General features: G+C 40.6%; 1 protein-coding gene across 1 annotated transcript in view; it reads right to left on the reverse strand.

Moving 5' to 3' along the window:
* The window catches only part of dok4 (docking protein 4), a gene marked incomplete at both ends in the record, with an annotated part of 29,410 nt that overhangs the window by 1,046 nt on the left and 2,243 nt on the right, over positions 1 to 26,121 (reverse strand). The window contains 6 exons of the mRNA XM_083900774.1: positions 744 to 861; positions 958 to 1,096; positions 2,724 to 2,913; positions 5,377 to 5,496; positions 7,296 to 7,410; positions 9,273 to 9,380. Of these exons, the coding sequence (XP_083756900.1) occupies positions 744 to 861; positions 958 to 1,096; positions 2,724 to 2,913; positions 5,377 to 5,496; positions 7,296 to 7,410; positions 9,273 to 9,380 (790 nt within the window). The remainder of the gene's footprint in view (positions 1 to 743; positions 862 to 957; positions 1,097 to 2,723; positions 2,914 to 5,376; positions 5,497 to 7,295; positions 7,411 to 9,272; positions 9,381 to 26,121) is intronic.

Genomic DNA, 26,121 nt, shown 5'->3' on the forward strand with positions numbered 1-26,121 from the left:
TCTAAAGTGTTACCAAACACGTTTTTTAAAAAGCAGGAATTCAAGCTTTGATTAAAATGTAGATTTCAAATGAATCTAATCCCCAATCTGCATGGATTTGGACTGTGGGAAATCTGAGGAAGGAAATCTGTGCACATGAAAATCCCCACAGATAGACACAAATGTCAGGGTTCATTTATGGGGAAACTATATAAACAAATAAACAGAGCAATTGTAAAGCAGTCATTCCCAATGTGTGTACAGCAGCTGCCCTCATTAATTTTATACAACAGCTCATTAAAATGAAAAAGCTTCGAGTTATCGTACAATATTCTTAATTAATTAAAAACAACAACTTTATTATGTGGATTATTATGAACAACTGATGGATAATTAATAGAGTGCCTTTAAACATTATTGTCTGCCTGTTTATGAAATATGCAAAGAAATACTCTGGTGTTAATCACAGTTGTGACTCAAGATTGGCCGCAGACGATTTTCAGGATTTAATTTAGGCCAAAGGATTCTAAACGGTACGGTTGGCAGGAAGTCTTATTGGCATTATTGATCAATAATTCCATAATAACCTTTCAGCACTCTGTTTATAGCCTCGCGACTAAATATATTCGAACTTTGACCAATCACAGAGCAGCTACACCATCAGTAATACACTGCTAGAGTAGAAACTCTATGGTGGTAGAGTCTTCTACGTAGTTTTGAGTGTGGGAACGTGCGGTTAATAAAGACTGGTGTATGTCCCTTACCGCTACCATGGTCCATGCTGGTCTGGTTTCCAGTGATGTGGTGCCAGTAAGCTGATCGGGGCAGTATGGCAGTGGGTGTGCAGGGGTAGGATCGAGGCTCTGAACTCTTAGACAGTAACTGGGAGTCATAAACACACACAACATCAAGGATTTAAAAACAGTACTTTGGATTAAACTGAACAGATAACATGAGTATGAGCAAAATGTCTCTCACCCTGTTGTTTTTGTCCATCTCCAGTAGGACCTTCTTGTGCTGCTCAGCGATGGCCAGTGTCGATGAGTGAACCCTCTGGTAGATCTGCTCTCCCTCTCTGGTCTGGAAGGTGTAGAGGCCTTCGCCACTGTCACACATCCTACACACAACAGCAGCTCAGTGTGAGGCAGGAGCACAGAACAGTCAGGTTTCTTCACAGAGGAGGAGATTAAGGGTGAATTCCAATTCCTTGCTTAACCCTCAATCTCAAAAATGCACGCTCCCGCTAGTGCAAGTGCTGTCCCGATTCTCAGAGAAATTAAGTTGAGGGGCGAGTTTAAGGGCTGTATCGCCCTCAATAGTGAGATTTTCCGAGACCACCCTTGGGAGCAAGGGCTACCCAGAATGCATTGCGTGTTTTCATATAACAAAGATGGCGCCGAAAGCAGCGAAAAGAGTGCACTACAAGAACTGTTTTTAGGACTTTGACTAACAATGAAAGTTTGTCATGAAAAGAAAAAAGGAATGAAAAAGTTGCTAGAAAAAGCTATAGTTTTATCCTCTTTATTTATTTATGTATTTATTTTTAATAAATGATTTCATAAAGAAATAAGACTAATGTGTGATTATTTTTAATGTTATATATACGTTTATGAAGCTAAGTAAGCAATCAAACTTGCAAATAAACCCTTAGTTGTTATGAAAGTGAGTAAAAACACAGAAATTCTGCTACTGCTAAAGCCCAATGTTGCAAAATTACAACGTTTCTCTAAAAACTTACATAAACATTTTTTTTCCAAAAACTCTTTGATTTCTGCATCAAAGGCCTCCTACAACAACATCTGAATGGTCAAATATTTATTTTTTTTAGGTTTTTCTTAATTTGGGTCTTACAGGGTTAAGTATTTTCTTTGTTAATAGAGATAAAAAAATGATGAAAACCATTGTATTATCTTAGTTTAGGCCCATATTATGGATTACTGACGTCATTGTTGCGTAACATTTATTTATTTTATTTTATCTTTTGTCAATAGCCGTCCGGTGCGGACAAGCGATGGTTTGCTATGGTTTACTTTTCAATAAGCCGTGGTGTGTGGTGCCTGTCAGCTGAATATGTCCGTGGTTGTGGTATTTGTATGAGTATCATCTTATAACTAACTGACAACCTAATAACTTGACTGACAAACGGATCGTAATAAATAATCCTGACGTAAATGCGTTCTTCTTCTTCTTCTTTTTTGGAGTTGACAGACTGAACGCAGCTTTCGCGTTATTCTGCCCCCTACAGTCTGAAGACGTATCTGCATTTAAGGGGTGTCCCATTTCTAAGTGACAAAAATAACCCTCAGCACTTGGTTTTGAGGGCCAGTTAAGATTAAGGGTTGAGCTTGAGGGTTAAGGTTGAGGACTAAGATAGGAATTGGAATTGGCCCAAAGCCTTGTCCACCATTTATTCTTCTCCATGTGTGTCTGCATGTGTATACTTGTATTTGCTGCCTCTTGAGGACCACTTCTGCCATAAACACTGACCATGTCAGGACCCAGAACTCCTCATGGAGACCAAAACCTAAAGTCAAAATGAGGCAAGAACCTCTATTCTGAGGAACTGGTTAAGATTAGGGCTAACCTTATCCCTAAATGAATGGAAGTCAATGCAGAGTCCATAAAAGGATAACTGAGCAAACCTCAGAAAGGGATCAATAGACACATCGTCATCCACACATGGCTTTAACAAAGGACAACGTGACAGTAGCTTTGTCTCCCGTCTCCCTCTTCTCTGGTCTTACCGTCCGGCTTCAAAGGTGAAGCGCGTGGCGTCACGTCCATAGCGCCGCAGAGAGCAGAGCGGCCAGGTGACCAGCTTAGTGCGAGGGTTGTGAATGTCCCACAGGTAAATGTTCTCGTGGGTGATCTGCATCATGCACTCTCCGTAGATGTCCAGGTTAGGACAGGGAAGGAGGAACACGTTGAAACGCTCTGAGGAGACAACAATCGAGAAGGACGATTTACATTTTCATTTTTACAATGAGTTGGGAATAAATGACATGCTTTCTTCCAGCAGCTTTAACTGCTAACTTGTAATTTTTATTAGTTTATTTCTGAATGATGAAACTTCCTTCACGTTGAATGAGCTAAATGAGAAGCAAACACAAACATGTTTTTATTTTTAGACCAGCCAAGGACATTGAGTTTTTGTATGTTTTTTTCAGTTTGACTCTGAACAGCATAACTCAAAAAGCAAAGGGCTGACTTTGGTGAAAATGTCTGGGGAAGTAGGTTATCTGGCACAAGGGAAATTTAAAAATTATATATATTTCGGTGTTCAGAATTAAAAAAAAAAAATATATATACAATTGTTAATATTGCAAGACAAGTGAGAGGATTTATTCAATATTGTGGTATGGTGATTTCTCTTGTATGTTATATATATATAACCCTTAAATGACTACAAAGAGAAAGGTGTCACACTAAAATAACACCATTCACAATCCCAGTGGTTGCTCTTCCCTGTGGTGTTTATTTGTCACGCCAGAAACAAAACCAGGCAGAAGAACAACGCAATGAAATCAACACCATGGACAAAGTTACAGTGGTTACTTTACTTCAGTCTGTCCTTCATACGAACATTCTATTAATCTGACTAATGAAATAAAAATATTGAGCACTGTCCCAAGTCGTAAAAAGTAAGGGTCACTGGAAACTTTCATGGCTAATGCTAATGGTTAGGCTAACAGTTATGCTAACCGCTGAACAAATGAAAGTGCACGTCACAGTATGTCACAGGAAAACAGGAATTAGCATCATTGTCAAAGCAGACAAAAAAGACAAAGAATAAATGGTTAATTATTACAGTGAAGTTGACAAACAAACAGGTTTAAAGAAGTTAATTGACAAGTTTATATGGTGTATTAATGTGCTTTTAATACACAGGCCACAACCTTTTCTCAAGATGCTAGTTAGAAGTTAGCAGCCAGCATTTGGAGTTATCATAAAAACCGCCCAAACACTCTAACGTGATAATATTAGCAGCAAAGTGGAACATTTTAACAACTCAAGAGAGATATCTTTCTCAAAATTTGGTTTGGAAAGTAATTATTATATATTAGAACCATTTGGTCGTCAGGTTTTACAATCCAGTTAAGACAACCATTTAGACTGATGGCACAAATTATCTAATGCGGTGTATGAAAATGTTTTCAGTAAATGACTCCAGACTCCAGAAATTCTTTCAAGCAAGTTTAATTTATAATGAACTTTGTGCAAATGTCTTCATTTCTGCAGACTCTCTCACTGGCTGACTTTTATTTATAAATCCATTCTTGGACTTCTGCCTACATATTTGTGTTTACATAATATATGTGTAGAAACAACAGCCGATATGGCCCGCGTTCTCAGGACATCATACAAATGCAGGTCCCGAGAGTCAAAACTGAACTGGGAAAAAAAGTATTTAAAATGTACCGCCCCGTCTACCTGGAACGTTGCGCAGAAGGACTTGAAATTGACACATCTCATAGCTCTGGAGGGAATTCAAGTCAATTATAAAAGCCAGAGAAATTAGTTCACTTGGCTCTTGTGATTGCACTGTGTGATTGTGAAATCCCACTCTTGTTTTACCTGTAGTGTGTGATCATATTGTACTTGTTGTGTTGTAACTATTTCTGTGTTTGTGCTGCTGACTCGGCCAGGTCACTCTTGGACAAGAGGTGTTAAATCTAAATGAGTTTTTTTTAACCTGGTTAAATAAAGGAAAATGAAAATTAATTAATTAATTTGATGTTTGATGGTGTATTATCAACATCTAACAAAATAGCAATAGCTATCTTTTTAAGGACATTTTGGCTGGTCCACACACATTTAATGGTCTTTTTGAGGATTAAGATCTGGTTTTAGGCAGTATAAAGTACCTAAAAGGAATACTAGAGTAAAAGTACAAGTATCATACCAGAAAATGACTTTGGTAGACGCTGAAGTCACTTTTTTATAATATTAGTTCAGTAAAAGTATTTAAGTATATGACATTTACTGTACTTAAGTATCAAAAGTACTTTTCTGATGGGGCCATGTTTGCTCAATGGTAGGGCAAGTTGTCTTTCAACTGGAAGGCTGTGGGTTCAATTCCTGGCTTTTCTAGTGTCCTTGAGCAAGACACGTTGCAGCTTGTGAATGGTTATGAAAGATGTGTGAATGACAAAACTGTAGTGTAGAACAGCTCAAGACTAGAAAAGCGCTACGTAAATACACATCATTACCAACTCTTATTCTGAAATATAAATAACAAAGTAAAGTACATATATGTGAATTTTGTACTTAAGTATTACAACACTGGTTTTAGAGTTAAAGTTAGGCATTTAGTTGTGATGGTTAAGGTTAGAGTAAGGCGCTAGGGAATGCATTATGTCTACGAGAGTCCACACAAAGATGCAAAACCAGCAGTACCTGTGTGTTCACACTGAACCCCAGCAGCCAGCAAGTCAGGCTCCCCCATACTGATGTCATTGAGCCGCATGCCCAGACACTCAATCGACAGCGTCTTGAACCAGTCCTCTGCCTCCAGCTCTGAGACGGAAAAAGAAAGACAGAGAGAGTCAGAGAAAGAGAGAAAGAGGGAGAGCTGGACAGACTCTCTGTGTTCGTGTTGTCTTGTTATCATTGTTCTGTCTACAGAGGTCAATTGTAGCTGGAGAAACTACACAGAAATGCTGCGCCAACAACAAAATAATGTTATGTTATGAAATGGTTCAAAAGTGGAACTGACCCTGAAAATCTCACACTGACTTCATTTTAACTTTACATGCCGTTATTAAAGGATAGACCTCAAACAAAGACACAACAGTGAGCTGTGTGTTGTTAAACTCCTTCACTTTGGATCCAAGCTGCCTCCTGTATTTTTAGCATCTTGGCACAATAATCCATGTGCCATAATTCTCTGCTGCTTTCTGTGTATAATTAGAAACTCTTATAAACTCTGTGGGTTTGACAGTGAATTTATACTTTAAATATACCACTGTATTTTCTTCAATTAACAATCTACTGATAACAATATTAATCCGATTAGACCATTTATGAACTATGAAGCTGTTAACAACACATTTGTGCCGAGTCATTTCAAAGACATAATTCGGCAACTGCGTAAGGAATATTCTTCTCCCAAAAAGAAGAAAGAAAACATCACAAACATAACTCGGCTAAAATGCTAGTGCACAGTGAAGCATGCGTTATATAGGATTTTTGGAATCCAGTGATTTTGACCAGTATCGGCCCAATGGCGAATTTAAAGGGTCATTCTTGCTAAACACATATATTTATTGTCATGTTTATTTTTCAAATGAAATGTCAAATATTTATCTGTGAGCACTGTACAACTATACATCCATCTTCTACTGCTTTATCCGCCACATGAGGGGTCGTGGGGCTGCTGGTGCCAATCCCAGCTGACATAGGGTGAAAGGCGGTGTACAACATGGACAGGCCATCAGTCCATCATAGGGCCACATAGAGACAAACAACCATTCGCTCCCACATTCAAACCTAGGGGGCAATTTAAAGCGTCCAATTCACTGTACAAGCAATAAAAAAAACTTGAATGATGAAATTAATCTATCTATAAAGCAAGTTGCGTCTGTGTGTCTGTCTGTCTGTCTGTCTGTCTGTGACAGGCATATCTCTCTGACCGTTAGTCAGATCGCCCTAAGACTTTGGATATGGCTTGATTTAAAAAATTTTGGGAGGAACTTTAATTTTTCGCAGATTTATCACCCAACACCGGGCAGGCAGCGGCTCATCAGCAGCAGCTGCGCTGTCTGGTGCAGGGAGGTGGGAGTGAAGAGGCTGTCCTCACGGTGGGTGAGACATTTTCACACGGTTCACCGCAGAACATGGTGTTATACTGAATCGTCGAGGTATCCGTTCACTAATACGAGAAAACACATATTTATTTTGCATTAACATGCTACTAATTTGCGGCTAACTTGGCGAACCCATTTCCAAAGGTAAGCTAGCGAGTCTACAATTAGCATTAGCGTAGGGCTAACATCATACAAACACTGGCGTGGCTGACAGTCACAACATCTAGCTACACTACTGCTAATTGAAATTGAAAACATTTACGTTGTGCCTAATGAGGTTGCACAGTGTTTTTTATTATGTTAGCCTTTACGTTCCTTATCATGCATTACCATAACCCTACCAAAATCTTCTTCAGCTCCCACTATACATATACATACTTCCTACGGGCACTGCACTAGTTTTATATTAAAATAAATAATGAAAACATGGGAAGGAGTTAATAATATAGATTATAATAATGGTGGAACCCTGACCATAATTCAAGGTCATGATGTATACGTGTGTCTTACCTGATTCACAAGTGAATGTGCGTGACGTGTCATCCGTGAACACAATGGCTACAGCCTGTCGCTTGGTGTCCCGTGGCAACCGCGTGACGTTCTTGACGTTGCTAATCTCGGTCACCTAAGCGACAAGGTTGAGAGTAAAACAGTTAACGAAGTTGTTACATGTTGTCGTTTGAGTAATTTCGAGACGTGGTCGTGAGTTTTATGTCCCTGCTTTGTTAAAACAAGTGTGAGCAGACACAAAGGTTCAGGTGGATTGTTGGCACATCGCTATCTCGAGGCAGCAGAATACCACTGTGCTAATAACCCACAAAAACCTGGGGGGGGTCACACCTACACATACACTCTGCACTAGTGTTAATTTCGTTGGAGAAAACTAAGGAAAAATTTTAGTCAAGGACCCATTTTTCACAGATTAAAACGAGACATTGATAAAATAAAAAGTTGATGTGACAAAAAAAATGACGGAATCTACTGAGATTTTCGTCATTGGATAAATGAATAAAAGAGAATCAATCAGACTAATCTCTAAGTCTCATACGGAGGTCAGGCTGATCTACCTGAAAGTCTACTACATTGAGGACACACGAAATAAAGAGAAGAATTATTATCACAAGAAAGAGAAGAGACGACATTATGGTCGAATTTCACCTACGACGTTATCCAATGCAGTTGTTAGTGGGACAGAAGATTGGTGGACAATGAAGAGACAGAGACAGAGAATCGTTCCCTTCTCCAGTTTCCTGAACTCATCATGTGCCAGATACAGTGGCACCTCTCATTTAATTGAAATGACAGGGGCTTAGTTGATGTTACACACTTGTGAATAATTCAGGAAGTAAATACAACCCTCCTTGCAGTTGGACATGCCCCGCTGCTGAAACTGTAGACACAAACATCATATCATGAAATGAGGTGGGAAATACAATAGTTGGGTTCAATGTAGCTGGGATTGTTGTTGGAGACTTTGTGGGTAAAGACTTACTGGGAAGAGGTCCACACGCATTTTACAAATGTATTTGGTGTCAATATGAAACTTGGAATATTAAAGCAAAAAAAAAACGATTGGCTATTGTTGTTGGCAGCCAGCGAGAAATCCATCACACAAGAAAATGGTTACAAGCGAGGAACGGCCCACAATCGACGAAATGTGAGATTTACATTACGGAGAAGATATCATTTTCTCTCAGTGCTGAAAAAGAAAAATTGGATAGGATCTGGACCAAGACCATTTTATTTGATTATACTTGTGCTTTGTAGTAAAATGACTATATAAATACTGTATATATATATGTGTATATATCGTATACATTCATACATCGTATACATACATACACATATGTATAAATGTATGTATATATATATATATTATATATATATACATAATATAATAAAAAAAACAAGGCGCTAATGTTTGTAATGGAAATTTGTCTTTCTAAATAAAAATAAAATAGCAAAAAAACCGAGTGTTCAAGTTTAACACCATGTGATTGATTGTGGTTTAACCCATTGACACCGGGAAAGCGGCTGCACGTTTTATTCTACCATAGACGCCAGTAAAGCGGATACGTCAATTTTCGGGGGTAAAAAGGTTCCTTAGCGACATTGTTTTGAAATTACTTCGAGCGAACATGGAGGACTTTGACAGCGGAGAGATTTCTGAAGGCAGCGATTTTGAGGAGTTTCGTCTTCGATGACGTCATCGCTGATCACTTCGAACGCGCTGAACAAATCGACCGGGATTTATGGCTAAGACATAATTATGTTTGAAGACGTCGAGGTCTGTGATAATGACGATAAATACCACACCGACGTAATCGACGGAGTGTTTACAACCGCGCACCAGGGGTAGAGACGTTTTTTTCCAGGCGCTTCAGGCCTTAATGGGTTAAAGTGGATCATCAGAGACAAAATGTCAGACTTTCTCTTTTCACTTGTACAAACTTTAGGTTACTTCATCTTTCTCTCTCTCTCTCTCACCTTGGGACAGGCTCTGATGTAGGCCGACTTCTCATCCGTGTATTTCTCCAAGCGACGCGGTCCTTTACTGCTCGACTTCTTAAACACCAGCCAGCAACGCCTATAGATCTAATAAGAAAACAAAAAGGAGTTGAAATGAAACCCCTTCATCCCAGTCCTATTTAATGTACCGTCCAACGAGCTGCAACCAATGGAACAATGGCTGCAACCAAACAACGATAAAATTTCACACTCCAAAAACATGCAATATGGGGATTTGGTAAATTGGTCACTCTAAATTGACCATAGGTGTGAGAGTGAATGGTTGTTTGTCTCTCTCTGTGTCCCTGTGATGGAATGGCGAACTGTCCATGGTGGACCCCGCCTGTCGCCCTATGTCAGCTGAGATTAGCACAGCACCCCCGTGACTAAGCGGTAGATGATGGATGGATGGATGGATGGATAAACGAATGGACAGTTGTTAAAGTAGAAATACACAAAAGAGCACTAATGCATCATGTCATCCTTCTAATGTCTTAAAGAAGTTTCAAAATCTGTGGACCAGTAAAAATGACTAATAAGCCTAATATGCTTAAAATAAAACAAACATTTTGTGATGGAGAGAAAAAAAAAATGGCTGTGTATTCCATTGAAGTCTGCTGCCAGAGCAGCGTTTTAAGGTCACCGTAGTGCCATGTCTGTCTTAATAACATCATTTTCTTGTGCTTTCATGTGAGCAAACCCCCTCTGGAGTAACAGTAACTCCAAACTGCTTCACATCAGTTTCATCTTTGAAGCTGTGAAAGAGAAGCAATTAGCACTTTCTATCTCCCCGCCCCCCCCCCCCCCCCCCCCCCCCCCCCCCCATCAAACATCAAACCCATCCTCCGTCTCCTCTCTTTAACTTCACTCCTCGCAGTTAGTTGATCGACTGTAGAGACGATTACCTCAAACATACGCTCGTGGAGAGATGTTGGAATACGGAGAAGATGAAAAGGAGGAAACTCGGTAAACATTTCAGTAGAATGATGACATCACAGCGCCATTCTTTTATACTGGGCATGAATTTGCTGCTGAAAAATGGGGTTTACTACTCTGTAGTTTGCTTAGTTTTAGAGCCGCGACGATATTTTCGATAAATCAGCTATTTCAATGATTTTCAATGATCTGGTTTCTTTGCTCCGTAATAATAATAATAAAGAAATCATAAAAACTGAATAGACATCCGTGAATATCATCATTTCCAGGTTTGGCAAACACCGATCGACAGCAGAAGATTCCCAGCATTTTACCAATCAAACTTGATTCACCAAGAAAATAATCGATAAATGAATCAGTTATGATATAATTGTTAGTTGCAGCCCTAGAGTTTCAGAAAATACTAAACAACAGTTGTAGATAAAATAGGTGCTGATATGCAACTGAGATTTTACTCCCTCTCTCTCTTTCTAAATACCTGTAAAAAACTTTTAGTAAAAAAAATACTTCATGGTGGTTTCTGATTCAAATGATTTTTGGCAGATTTACAGGACTTCTTTCAGAAATTGGCAGATTGATGCGTTGTTTGTCATGTGGTCTGAACAGCTTTACTGGCAACTGTCTGATAAATATACTGTTAAATGTTAAATAAATATTACCATCTGTTCTACAAAAATAGCAGAACGTTGACTAAAAATCAGACTTTTAACTGCTAGTGTCGCTACCAACCCAGACTTAGCCCACGCCTCAGCTGAGCCTGCAGAGCTTTCTGAAAGGACGTTCTCTTTGCTGCACATTTGCATCACTGACACCTTCAATCTGAGGTTGTTTTTTTTTTTTAAGTACAAATAGGAAGGAGACTGGATTATAAAGCTCATTTTAGAAATTGGGCTCCGCAAAGAAAGAAGTCTATTAGTGATAAAGGATGGATGAGTCCAAATTACATCAAATATTACATTTCATACTAGTCTCTTGAAATGTAATTTTCAGCGGACTTAAATGACGCTAATTACCGCAGGGACCGAACCAAAAATCAGCGAAGCTCGAGATGATAACCCCTAAATGTGAAATATGCAAGCTGGGGGATGCACTGGAGTTGAGTGATAAATCTGTGAGAGTGGCTGTGAGTGATCTCTTTTCCATTTTCACATTGTAGACATTTAATCACGACGACTATAAAAAAAAAATGCATTATAGCATTGACACAACCATTCAAATATCAATAAACATTCACATACTGTGCAAAAGTCTCCGGGCACCATCAGCTGTGTTGTTTGCATGTCAAATTCTGTGATCGTGGGGATTTTTCATTGGAAATGACATGATTCGAAGTTAGCAAGATATCTTAAATAAACCTGAATGTCAGAGGAAACACGAGGAGACGAGCAGCTAAGTTCACCTCCAGTTGTGACCTGCAGTGACGGAGGAGACCTGCACTGTGCCAACGTAAACAATACTGCAGAGACTGCACGGTGTGGTGAAAAACTTGTGCTGCAATTATTGTTGACAATTGCTATATAGTGAACACATGACTCAACCCAAACCGGACATTATGTCATTCAGATGTCTTAATCCAACAACTGTCTATAAAAACTCTGTCACATGACTAATCACTGACGCGATACTGAAAAACTACCCGCAACATGCAATGTCTTTTGTGCACAGACACACATACAGTACTTTATTTTCTCACCAGAGTGAGGTAAGCACCTGTTTTTTCCTGTGTCAAAATTAAATAAAACATATCTCAACTTTTTGGAACACAGCAAGCACTTTCAATGAGTCTTTTGCTCCTCGCGCCAAAGGAGAAGGTCAAAGTGATTTTTTTGGTCAAATCTGAAATAAACTCTGAGCCTCCATTATCCATGAAGGAGAGGATTTATTTTCACACTGGCATCATTCATTCATCATTCTCCATCATTCTTTTTCTTAGTTTAATGAGGCTGGTCATCTCCACTGCTCCCAGGTTTTGGTCATTTAGTAACAATGAACAGCCACAGAAGCGAGACCCTCGAGCACGTCGGTTTCTTTTGGGTGCTAGATGTGAAGCGTCGCCTTATGTTGTGCTCGCGTGATGCACAACGGGGCCAAAAAAGGCCTTTTTCAATACATAAACATTACAAAAGTAAGTGCTGCAAAATGACTGCATGTTGTAAGTTTACTGGACATTTAAAAAAAAAAAAAAAAAAGGGCTCACTTCACATCATAAAGGGGCTTCTGCCTCGGCACTTTCCAAAATGGAAAGAGATTACTTTTGTTTATATGCTTGTAAAAACCCGAGTTTGCATAAACAAAAGAGAACTGGAATTTTCCTCCTTTAAAGGCAGCCAATTAAGTTACTCATGTTATTATACAAATGTTGGTTGGTGGTGGTGTTTTATGGCACTTGGCATCCATAATGTTGCATTAGTGCCTCCTTCTTATTCCCTTTTTCCTTCATGTTATACATTCATTTACTGCAGAGGCCGCGTTTACTGCTGTGCTAAGCAGCACACTTCAGACATGAAATATTTCACCGAGGCTACAAATATCCCTAAATTATGCTTCAGACATTTTGCAGATCATTTCCCATCAGTCTCTTAGTCAGATTTCTAGAAAAATGCCCCAAGTGAGCCTATATGCACAAATTCAGCGGGAAAATCCACTGAAAATTCGCAGCAAGCTAAACAGGTGAATGTTGTTCCACCTGGATTTCATTGCCCATTGTACATTGGCTCATGTACTGCTGCAGAGACACTCGCTACCCACACTACTCTGGTAGTTTCTCTACGATGTGATGGCCTCTGAAGGTTTCATTTTAGTTTGAAAACTCTGGGACAGCCTCTGTCACACTGCCTGTGAATCCCAGAGTTGTGGTTTATCTAAGTTTTTTGGAGAAAAGGGGAAGAGGGGAGAGACATCAGGTCAAGATGTCTGGCGTCTTCCTCTGCTGATACCTAGAGTCGACCTTGGGGAGGACTGTTGAGTTATCGGTCCTCTGCCCCAGTTAGGTTAGGTTCAACAAAGATATACTGTAATGAGGCACACACGCTGTAGACAAATTATGGGTGCCTGGATTACACAGAGTTGCAGCTGGCCTTGTCCTGAGTTTGTTAGGCTTGCGTTTTAGGAATGTGGGTTGCTAATTTAAAGAAGGCCTAATAAGATGTGTTTCTCTTACACGGGTGAAGCTAGACCCACAACAATCAGCCGATTGGGCGACGGAAAAGTGTCACTCCCTTGAGGCCGATGTTTCTTCAACGCTCGCACTCGCACTGTCTTGTGCAGACAAACAGAAAAAAAGAGCTGCTGGACGTCCTCCAGTTGTTGCCTGTTGTCTTGCATTCAATGTCGTTGTTCATTGTCGTCCGTAGGGTGCACTGGTACAACGTCATGCTACGTATCTTGCTGGGACAGCCATCGGGCACAGCATACATTCGTCAACCAATTAAAGGTATTGTTCTTAACCGAGGGCTTTACTGTTCCAAACTGTCCCGAACTGTGGCATGATGGAACATGATGATGCATTACCCATAATCTCTTTCTCATTGCCAACAGTCAGCCGTGAACCTAATTCACTGTTACAACTTACTTCTAGTTTCAGATAGCGGTCAGTCTCATGACGAAATTCCCCGCTCTGACGTTTCACCATTGTTGTTTTTCATTATTAGAACTTTCTGCAACTTAGTAAATAACTGCAGAGGAGAGGATCTGCCTCCTGTACCATAACCAGCACCACCTGGTCATGTTAGAGGTGAGATTGTAAGGACATAATTATATTACGTCTGATATGGATCTGAAACACTTGTCGTGCATGCAAATTGTTTTTATTTGAAAACAAGTTTTCATCCAAATGTGGAATATGAAAATTGAATATAAAATGGAATATAGATCATCAAAGTTACTAGTTGTATTAAAGAATATGTAAAGAACAATAAGGAAAGATAAAAAAAAAAAAAAGTGTTTTAATGTTGCGACCTTTAACCACTTTTTTTGCGTTCCAAACAAAAACACAGTGGCATGGAGCCTGAGTCACTTTCATCATAAGGAGCATTAAAGGGATAGTTCGGCATTAAAAACACTCATATCGACTCCACAGATCGATTGTAACGGCAGACTATCGATGTACATATCTGTGTTGGTAGAATGTTTGAAATAAAACCAACCTTGCAATTTGAAGGATGTATGTCTCAGCAGCAGCAGCGCGCCATACTTCCGGCAGCGGCGGACTGATTCATGCGATGCAACGTTAGTTTTGTTTAAAATATTATTCTATCAACAATCGATTTGCCTCGGGTGCACTGTGGAGTCGGTATGAGTGTTTCTAATGCCATGCTAACTTGTATCATTGACTTGCGCTAGCCATAGCATCAGCGAACTCGGCAACTAGAAGAACTGAATGAAATTTCTTGAAAACGTCTCCAGGCGTCTCCATCACACCGGCTGAGTTGGAAAATAGGTCTTATGTCCAAAATTCCGAACTATCACTCTAATGACTCGTGACAACAGCCCGGTGTCACTCACTTCTGATTGTGCGTCCGCATCTCTCGCAGCTTGACAGTAATTGTCGAAGCAAACACAAGAATCTTGCTTTTCATCAGCACCTGCCAATCATTAATCCCCACACAGGGAAGGAGGCTAAACAAACAAATGCAACCTATTCCTATCCGATCAGACACATCTTTTCTCAGGAACGCAATCAGTTCTGAGCACAGACGATCGATCGACCTGCTGCTGAAGAGCCTCTGGGAATGCTCTCCCTGTGTCTCTCTCTGCCCAATCTACCTGCGGGCATCATTAAAGTTTGATCTGATTTCACCTTACCTGCTTCATTAACCTTTGGCCGGTCACCTCCGCTGTGCTATCTTAAAACCTCCAGCATATAATTCCTTTCAGCAAACAGTGGCTCTGTATTCGCCGAGCTGCTATTTTTGGCAGTGACATTGGCCTGCTTTTCTCATAAAAGGCAAGGTCAGCACTAACAGCTACCAAGATAATGATTCTAAAGGAATCCTCTGGGTGTTTCGCTCATCAAAGTGGAGGAGTAAACAAAAGCACAAGTCATTACAATATGTCCCATAATTATTTCCTCATGTGTGGGTGTTCGCAGTTTGCAGCGCGCCGCTGAACAACAGCTAATACCTTATTAACAGAAGTGTCATCAGTCTGCAGTAGACAGAGACGAAAGTGCTGATCGCAGATGTAACGCCGGTCATCACTGCCCAGGGAATCTGGCATGAAGTATAGAAAATGTCACACCATAGAGGTGCTGTTAGTATTGCATTGTGTGCGCAAGGAATATAGGCTTGACCAGTTTTAAAGCGGAACTAGACCGGAAGTTCCTATTAACGCTGTTTTTTTGGTGTGTATCTGCGTCATTACCTTGTTTATGAAGCCCTGACGGTTCAAAACAAACAGTTCAGCCACTGCTGAGAACGCTGTGTTTTATTGTAATCTCGGGGCTCAACGAGATCACTGAAAATCCTGTAATAGTTACGTAAACAGCGGTTCTCCTGAACAACCGATCGTCCTCCTCCGGGCGGTAGTCCGGGCACATCCGGTTGCGTACATTGAACCGCAGAAGAAGAATAACGTCCGTTGTGGAGGTGTTTCACGAGCAACAGTGTCTTCTGACTCTGGGTCTGACTTCGGTTTAAAGTCATAAAAGGGACTGAGGCGGGGAGTCGTGACAAAGCTATTTTTAAACACTGTTAAAACAATGTTTTGATAATGAGGAGCAGTGCATCCACCATTCCAGAGGGGGGCGCTGCGCTTTTGAGAACGGCTGTGCTGGATAGTACTGGCCAATCACAAGACTCTGTCTTCTGGGGGTGAAAGTTCACTCTGAAATCTCGCAGCAGAAAAACACCGTCAGAAAAGAGGATTTCTATCGGCTCGTTTACAGCAACTAGGAGGTTTTTGACCATAAAAACAAGTTTATTTATGTGCAATAGGACCACTCTATGTCACCTTTAAGGTATTAAAAGTCAAATAGCAAACAGAACAGTAAAGGTTACATTCAAATAGGGTTGCAAATGGGCGGAAAAATCCTGGAAATTTCCAGAAACTGTAGTTAGTTTGGGAATTTTGGAAATGTTCCAAATTGGAAACTTGCCACAGGATTTTTGGAAATGTATGGGAATTAACTGGAAATATGTGATAATTCACCTGTAGTGGAACTCTTGTCCGCTGCATTTGTTGAGCTCTGGGGAAATTTTTGGGCACTTTGCAATATGCTGTATTTGTGTGGCATTCTTCACATACTGTATGTCTTTGTACAATATTTACACATCAACAAAGACTTTCCATCAACTTTAGCTGGTGTGAAATACCTCCACACTGAATAGCGTACGTGGCATTTTTCTGTTGAATAAGATCATGATAAAAATGCAGATATGTAGATAGTTATCTGAAGGAATTGTAAAGGTTTTCAAGACATTTAACAACTGACGTAACACAATCGTGGGTGGTTACATAAAAAGGTCTAGCAGGAGGCAGAAGAAACAGCATCACATTTGTGGTACCTAGCACCATGATAAGCTAGCTTCTTTGGTCATAGCTAGCTTACATTTAGCATATCTGGTTTACCAGTAATGACTTTGCCAAAAAGAGAAAGCAGGAATCTCTCAGGTGTGTGCCTGTCGCGTCAAGAAACCGGTCAGATGTGTTTTCGACGACATGATGGTTGAAGAAGGTGACATTTAAAAGCTGTAATCTAGATACAATAATATTTTTGCTAACAATTATCATAGCATCAGAATCTCGTGCCTGTGTTTCTGTGCGACTGCACACAGACTAGAAAACTATGCTGGATGCTGGTTGGGCACTAATGGGCAGATGTACAGACGCATGCAAGCGCACCATAGTGACTGTGCCAGGTCACAGATGCTGTGTCTCTATTTTTACCAAGAAGGAGCTTGGTTGAGTGACTGGGTCGAATGTAATCAGTGGCTTAACACAGTGCATTTTGTTGTATGAAGCAGCTAACCAAATCAAATAATAAAAGATAACGACGTAGAACAAAAATCAAAAAATATGTATAAACAAGAGAGCTAAATCAAGTCATTCTTTCCAGGTGTATCACAGCATAAAGGGAAGAGGTTACACAGGAGATCCCTTATACTCAGGGCACCAACAAAAATGAACAAAGCACAGGGAAACAAGCAACTTAAACAAAAGTTCCACATGCCTGGCTGTCAGGTTAATCCTTCTGTTACTAATCCTGTTGTTGCTAACAGGATCTGCCATGTGTCCGTCTCATTACCGTAACTCCTGGACGAGCGATCTGTCCAGGGTGCACCCCCGCCTTTCACCCTATGTCAGCTGAGATTGGCACAGCACCTCCCACAAACCTTCAGGTGGAGTATAAAGCAGTAGCAGATGAATGGATGGATACCAGAAAGCAGAGAAATAGATCGTTGCGCCCATATACTTGTCATTACGGTTAGCCCTCAGGACTTCCGCGGAACGACCGTCCAATCGCAGACGAGATTCGCCAGTGCGTCACGCCGTTTGTGACCTCAGCTTCTCAGTACCGGTTGAATAACTGCCAGATATATCGAAAGTGAAAGTTATCTTGAAAAAGTGGCAGAATCACTCACTCACTCACTGAACACTTTTTGACAATTCTACAGCCATAAAATCTAAATCCAGGCGGCCTGATCTTCATGATGATCATAATAGGGTTAAACAATGGCCAACAAAACAAATTTGTGTAATCATGAATACAAAATTACACCTTCATAATTGTGGTTGTTACAAATAAAGTCCAGTCAATGCTCATCTCTAAGTGACTAAGAGTTTCCCTGGATCGGATGAGAGTTTATCACAGTATCTCCATGTTCACAGAGCTTGAAGCAAAGAGGAACCATTTTTCACGTCTTTGTCATAGCTGGTGTTTCTTCTGACCTCCCACTCCAGGAGCAACCATTATTTACCACTTTACATTTCTGGATGTTTTTCCCTTTAGCTGTGTTGCTCCACATGGAAAAGAGGTGAGGAACTTGGCTTGTAACTCGAGGGGGTCGTCGGCTCAAATCCCACTATGGGTCAAGGGCCAAATCCCGCATTGCTTCCCAGATAATTGCTGCCCCATAGCTCTTGCTCCTGGGCTTGTGTGTGTGTTCACCACTGGTGTGTGAAAGAATGGGTTAAATGCAGAGGTCAAATTCAATATCACTAATTGCCGTGTGTGCAAAAATAGCACATTCTAATTCTGACTGAGCTGAATTACTGACGATTTTGTCAGTGTACCTACCAAGCCTCGAGGAGGAGCTCAGCTGTGCAAGTCCTCTTTGCAATGGGATGAAAGGACTTATTCAGATAATCGTCTTTTCACGGCTCTTTGTATTCATCCCCTGAGACCGACAAAACTGTGTTCACTCACACTCCGGGGGTATCCAGAACTTTCACTGAGACAAACCTGGGGGCTCATTAGGGTCTTTATTCATGATATCAGAAAACCAAATATATTGCTATTGCTATTTCAAAAACTACATCTTGAAAAACAGTTTTTCTTTTCAAACTTGAAGTTGAACCAATCAATATTTAATACTTGATGAGAGCTATTCCTTTAACTGTTTTGGTCACAGAATAACAGTAAATACAATGATAAATTCACCGTATTAAAAACAAGTGAAGCAATGGCTAAACGTCTGAAACCTATTTTCTTTTGAATGGCCACCGGGGCGATAACGCAAATGTATAGTTTTTAATAGTGATGTTTTTTTTTGGAATGAGCAGAATGTCTTCAAAGTGCTAACTTGAAAGTGTGTCTGCCGTTCCTAAAAAAATCATTACATGACACATGCAGATGGAGCACAATAAGTCAACTATGAGAACTTGATTGTGCTCGAGTGTTGATTGTGAAATGAAAAGTAAGTTAGTATCTTATAAATCAGGGGTTCTCAAAGTTTTGATACCTGAGGAACCCAATTTAGGAACCCAACGTTGGACTGAGGGCCGCCAAAGGAAAAAAAACAGATATAAATCCCATTTGTAATCATTTTAATGACCATATTGCAGTTCTGCAGTTGACACTTATTGGTCTGTATCCAGTAATGTCCAAAAAACATTTAACAAGCTTAGTACCTCCTGGATTAAAACTATCAACTGTAATTCATTGCCATTGGCCCCCGGGCCGCACTTTGAGAACCAATGTTATAAATCAACAAAGAAATATAAGGGGTTTCTTCATTCATGACTATTCTCTGTAACTTTAAAGCCAGTGAGGAGTTTTTCATATCTACAGAACGTTTGCTTTTTTGACTTTTTTTTTCTCCACTGAACTAACTAAACTAGGAAAAACTGGCAAGGGGATAAGATGGGTCAAAAGAGGAAATGAAAAGCGGCAAAGAGGCAGAGATAGACGATACAGAAAGAATGCAGAGGACGGATACAGATAATGAGGCAGAAAAGGAGGAATGAGATGTGAAGACTCAGTGCTCTTGGCAGAAAACCACAGAGGGAAGAGGAGATTGCACAAAGCAATTAAATGACAAGGGAAGTGTGAGTAGAGGACAAGAAAATAACAGGGCCAAAAAAAATGCAGTTAGTGCTCAAAACAATACAATATTCCCAAAGAGAGGGAGAGACACAGTCAGGGAGAAACAGAAAACTGTAAGGGGCCAAATTTGTTTTGGTCCAGTGAATTTAACATTGCACTGAGACCTTTCCAAAGATGTCTGACCCTGAAATGGCCAACAACATCTCTGTTCTTATGGACAAACTGGACAAAGTACCACGAGTAAGAAAGACGTCATTACTGCAGTGGTGTCTCCTCACAGGTTGAATGTAATCTCTCTTCCTAACCCTAGATTTCCACCGGGCACGTTAGCCCAGGGGTGTCTGTAACCAAATGTAACCAAATATAACCAAATATAATGTAAACTAAAGGTAACTACTCCGTAACATATTGCTTTCTGTATTTATTACTTATTCAAGATACAAATATTATGCACATTCTGCTGCCATCACAGTCTCAATCTCAATTTCACTCGATGCATATACAATGATACACTGCGATCTAGTGGCGGGATGCCGTCACTTTGCAGATAACGCAATCGCCATGCATTGTGGGAAATGTAGTTTATGGTCAACGCACGCCTTAAAGCAGCATAGACCTATTTTAAAGCGGCCCTAGACCGGAAGTTCCAATTAACGCTGTTTTTTAGTGTGTATCTGCGTCATTACCTTGTTTAAGAAGCCCTGAAGGTTCTAAACAAATATTTCAGTCACTGCTGAGAACGCTGTGTTTTATTGTAATCTCGGGCTCAGCGAGATCTCTGAAAAAACCCGGTCCGGTTACGTAAACACCGGTTCTTCAGAACAGCAGATCGTCCTGGCCCGGGCACTAGTCCGGGTACATCCGGTTGCGTACATTGAACCGCAGAAGAAGAATAACGTACATTGTGGAGGTGTTTCACGAGCAACAGTGTCTTCTGACTCTGGGTCTGACTCCGGGTCAAAGTCATAAAAGGGACTGCGGCGGGGAGTCATGACAAAGCTATTTTTAAACATTGTTAAAACAATGTTTTGTTAATGAGTAGCAGTGCATCCACCGTTCCAGAGGGGGGAGCTGTGCTTCTGAGAGCGGGTGTGCTGAATATACTGGCCAATCACAAGACTCTGTCTTCTGGGTGAGAGAGTTGAGTCTCAAATCTCGCGGCTGGGAAACAGCGTCAGAAAAGAGGATTTTGGGTTAGTTTACAGCAACTAGGAGGTTTTTGACCATAAAAACAAGTTAATGTATGTAAGTAGACCTCCATAACTAACATATATGTGCAACAGGACCACTCTATGTGAGCTTTAACACAGATTTTTAAGACCAATTAATCACTCACGGGCCACATAAAATGACGTGGCGGGCTACATCTGGCCCCCGGGCCTCAAGTTTGACACATGTGATATAGCCTATCACAACTTCACATCAACATTACGTCATAACCGGTGCTACCAGGTCAACAGTCAATTGATCCAAGGGTCTCGGAGAGTCATAATGTACGACGGGAGACTGATTGTTGAAGTGGAGAAACATAAAATCATATACGACACCACCAGATCAACAGGTCTTCGATGTCGGAGAATGAGAGACGCTGTGTTGTTGTTTCCTTTATACACCCATCGCAGGATCTCGCGAAAATCGCGTCCGTTCAGGATTATCACGAGATCTTGCCCAAGGCACCGCTGTGCTGCCGAATCGCGCCTGGTGGGGATTGACGCTGGGCAGAGGACGGAGCAAAACCGCGCCGCTGACATTCCGCTGCTGTATCACACCCAGTGGAAATCCGCCTTTACGCTGTCTTTGTGCTAGCGTGTGGTTCTGGCTATTTTCTGGCTGTTGTCACAACACACAAAACAGTTGACTAAGTTGTTATAATAGCCAGACATAATATATCTGCACCAGTAACAGGGGACACCATCTATTCCTCCTCTCCATGCTGCTGTCAGCAGGCAGTGAGTTACAGTGACCTGCTTCCCGCAGTAATGGGTGGCTCTGGTAGATGGTGGGACACACAAATCAGTGACTGTATTCATCAACATTGCTCTGTGTTTGAACCACATCTCATCGGACAATCAGTTCAAGGTTTCACCTACAGAATTTCGCTAACACTAACGAAGGCATTGCAGGTCAAAAATGGGCCGACAAGGAAAAGAAGACACACATGTCATCCTCCAGCTCCAGACACACAGTCATTCTTATTATTGTGAAAATAGACTGTGCAACAAACTTCTTCTCAATATCAGCAGAACAAACTAAATTGTATTCACTTCTAATAAAAAAACAACAGATATCAAGCAAATTTGTCTCAAAATAAATGGAAAGAATATATTGCAAAGAGTCTGTGGATCGTTACTGATGCGTCTAAATATGCTGCTTTGTTTTTTTTTTTTTGCTTTGAGATATTTTCTTCCACTCTCTGCACTTCTCACTCGACATAAAACTTTATTTGATCATATTTCATGCGGTGTAACACATTTCTAACTCGCCCCCCAAAAAAGAGCTAGAAATTCTCCAAAATAATGCCACACATGCCTTATCGTGATGTGAATTTAATTCTCCTATACTTGAATACTTTTCCACCATTGAAATCTTCTAAGGCTTGCTCAGTATCATTACCAGAATGCCTGTGTTATGTAGCAGACTACAAACTCAACCACGAACTGTGTGAACTCATTTCAGCCCTCCTTCTGATACACACACACCTACACCACCAGGAATAAAAGGGATGAAGGTTAAAATGAAGGATACAAAAAAACAACTTTGGTATTTTGTGCAGAGAACCACAGATTTTGGAATGAGCTTGATGAGAAACTAAAAATGTCACATTCCATCTTAATCTTCAAGAAAAAGCTGAAAATGCAACTCCTATCATTGTACAATTAATGTAATGATGATGGATGAGCTGATCGGTGCGCCAATGCTGTTTCTATTTTATTCTATCTATTCATTATTCTCCATTAGTTCTGCATACATTTGCTATTATATTGACCTTACCTACTAATCTAATATAAGCAGAATACAGGGATTATCTGTACACTGGCAGAATATTTGAAAAGGCAGTGTCAAACGAAAAAAAAGGGATGGCTCGTCGGGTCGGTGAGAGCACCAACTGCTTCCAACTATGTAATCTGAAGAGGCGGTACGGTTTGGAATTGCCATTTAGAGTACAGACAAAGAAACACAATTTTCAGTTTTCTTTTAGATGTGTGCACAGTACACCAGGTACTTCAGGGACACGACCACATACACTGAGCTGTGAAACTCAAAAACATCACCAGCCACAGGTCAAGGTTTCGTCTGCACCTGAGCTACAACTTTATTGCGGCGCGCTGACCGTAGCGCTGAGTTCACACTGGAGTAGGCATTTCATCAGTCTCTCCAGAGAGACAACAGCGTCTTCCATCATGCCACTGTGCGGGCGGGTGATAGCAGAGGAGACCATTATTTGATGTGAGCTGTTGAACACAAACCGACTCAAATTGATTTCTCTTCATTTCCATAAAATGAGTAATGCAAAGTTGAAGCCTCCAGCCTCCGCCATCTGAGCATGACTCACATATGCAGTCACATGCAGCTTCTATAGGCACAGACATGACGGTGGTGATGTTTAATCTGCTTAACAAGAAGTCAAACGAAATATGCTAACATCTTGTGACACCAGAACGAGAGTAACGTTGAGTGACGTGGCCACTGCTGTTGGTTATGTCGCGACAGTTTGTACAGTAAGGGAACCATTGCTATATTGGCTGAATTATACATTACACTCTGTGTTAATGGAGCCTTTCAAACACATCCTCTCTAGCTTTTCATTAATTATTACACAATTTAATTTAGGAAAAAGTACAGCTCGGCATAATTTCAGGGGAAAGACAGTGACCTCCTGTTCTCCCTTTGACCTTGTTCGAGTGAGTTGTAATGCTGCTACTCTGGCCAACATTTTATTTTATAATGCACTGCCATTACAGCCCTCTGTGATTTATCTGTGACTCGGTCTAATCAAAGATCTCTGCCGCCCTCCAATTCTACACTGTCCTGACCTCTATAGCAGCCTGGGAAACTTTTGGTATTAAAGGTCAAATATTATCTGAATAATTGTCTTAAATAATGAATCGGCTTTTACAACACATTTGCATTGGAAGCTCCAGCGCCATGGTTGCAGCCGGCTAGTAAGCAAGCCTTATGGGTCACTGGTAGGGGTGTCACAATCGCGATTGTAAATTGAATATTGATCGAAATGACATCGCAATCTCCAAACGCAAAGGCAGAATCGAGGACGCTCCCAGTGCGACCTACAGGCTATATTAGCTCATTTAGGGGTCACTTTTGCTGTGTGTGTACAGTGGCTTGCAAAAGTATTCACCGCCATTGGATTTCTACCTATTTTGTTATATTACAGCATTTAGTTCAATGTTTTTTAGTAATAAAAAAACTGAAAATTGACATGTGCATATGTATTCACCCCCTTTGTCATGAAGCCCATAAAAAACTCTGACGCAACCAATTACCTTCAGAAGTCTCATAATTAGTGAAATGACGTCCACATGTGTGCAGTCTAAGTGTCACATGATCTGTCAGCACACACACACCCCTTTTTTTGAAAGGCCCCAGAGGCTGCAACACCAAAGCAAGAGGCATCACTAACTGAACACTGCCATGAAGACCAAGGAACTCTCCAAGCAAGTGAGGGACAATGTAGTGGAGAAGTACGAGTCAGGTTATAAAAAAAAAATATCCAAGTCTTTGATGATCCCCAGGAGCACCATCAAATCTATCATAGCCAAATGGAAAGAACATGGCACGACAACAAACCTGCCAAGAGACGGCGGCCCAACGCACGGCATTAATCAGAGAGGCAGCGCAGAGACCTGAGGTAACACCGGAGGCGCTGCAGAGTTCCACAGCAGAGTCTGGAGTATCTGCACATAGGACGACAAATAAGCCGTACGCTCCATAGACTTTATGGCAGAGGAGGAAGGTGCTTCTGGTCTGATGAGACTAAAATTTTACTTTTTGGCCATCAAAGAAAAACGCTATGTCTGGCACAAACCCAACTCACATCCCATCACCCAAAGAACACCATCCCCAGAGTGACACATGGTGGTGACAGCATCATGCTGTGGGACTGGGGAAACTGGTCCGAGTTGATGGAAAGATGGATGTTGCTAAATACAGAGATATTCTCGAGCAAAACCTGTACAACTATGTGTGTGATTTGAGACTAGGACGGAGGTTCACCTTCCAGCAGGGACAATGACCCCAAACACACTGCTAAACCTTAAACCGCTCAACACTTGAGCGGTTTAAGGGGAAACATGTAAATGTGTTGGAATGGCCTAGTCGAAGCCTAGACCTCAATCCAATAGAAAATCTGTGGTCAGACTTAAAGATTGCTGTTCACAAGCGCAGACCATCCAACTTGAAGGAGCCGGAGCAGTTTTGCAAGGAGGAATTGGCAAACATCCCAGTGGTACGATATGGCAAGCTCATAGAGACTTATCCAAAGAGACTTGGAGCTGTGATTGCTGCAAAAGGTGGTTCTACAAAGTACTGACGTTCGGGGGTGAATAGTTAAGCACAATTACGTTTTCTGTTATTTTGTCCTATTTGTTGTTTGCTTCACAATAAAAAATAAAAAAAAATCTTCAAAGTTGTGGGCATGTAAATTAAATGATGCAAATCCTCAAACAATCCAATGTTAATTCCAGGTTGTGAGGCAGCAAAACACGAAAAATGCCAAGGGGGTGAATACTTTTGCGAGGCACTGTATGTGTAAACATGATTTTCTCCCAATGATCAACAATAAAAACAGCTCCTTAAAGACTACATGAAGCAAACCAAAGCAGAACTCTAATAAAGCCACGACAGATCCAGGATATGAGAGCCAGGTTGGAGTCCCTCAGTGTGTTGAGCTTAGAGATGCATTCAATGAAACTCGTAATGAACTTCCTCCAAACACACATGCAGTTCAGTAAACACCTAGCATTGTGTCTGCTCAGTCGGCTACCACGCAACTATTCAGTGAATTGAGATTAAAATTACATCTAGATATTACAATGATAGCTATTTCACAGAATTTCAAATAATTAAAAAAATACTGTGTTGACATGGAACAATATATGGCTCACAATAAAATAGTATCAATGATACAAAATGTTTCCTTTTTTTTTTTTAAATCAATGCAATTATTTATTAAATATTTATTTCAATATAGTATTATATAGTATCATTATTATTGTTAATGTTGAATTTTGCTGTTACAATTTTTCTTGGAATATTATGATATTGAGTGACATTTTTCCTTGAGGAGCAGGAGTGGGGGACTATTGGCAGATTAATTGGCCTTTAAATGCTTAAATCTATCAACTATCGAAAAATCCAGTATCGGTCAACCTTCACTTGGTATTGCAGCAC

Source organism: Microchirus variegatus, assembly GCF_963457635.1.
Source record: "Microchirus variegatus genome assembly, chromosome: 14".
Lineage (NCBI taxonomy): Eukaryota > Metazoa > Chordata > Actinopteri > Pleuronectiformes > Soleidae > Microchirus > Microchirus variegatus.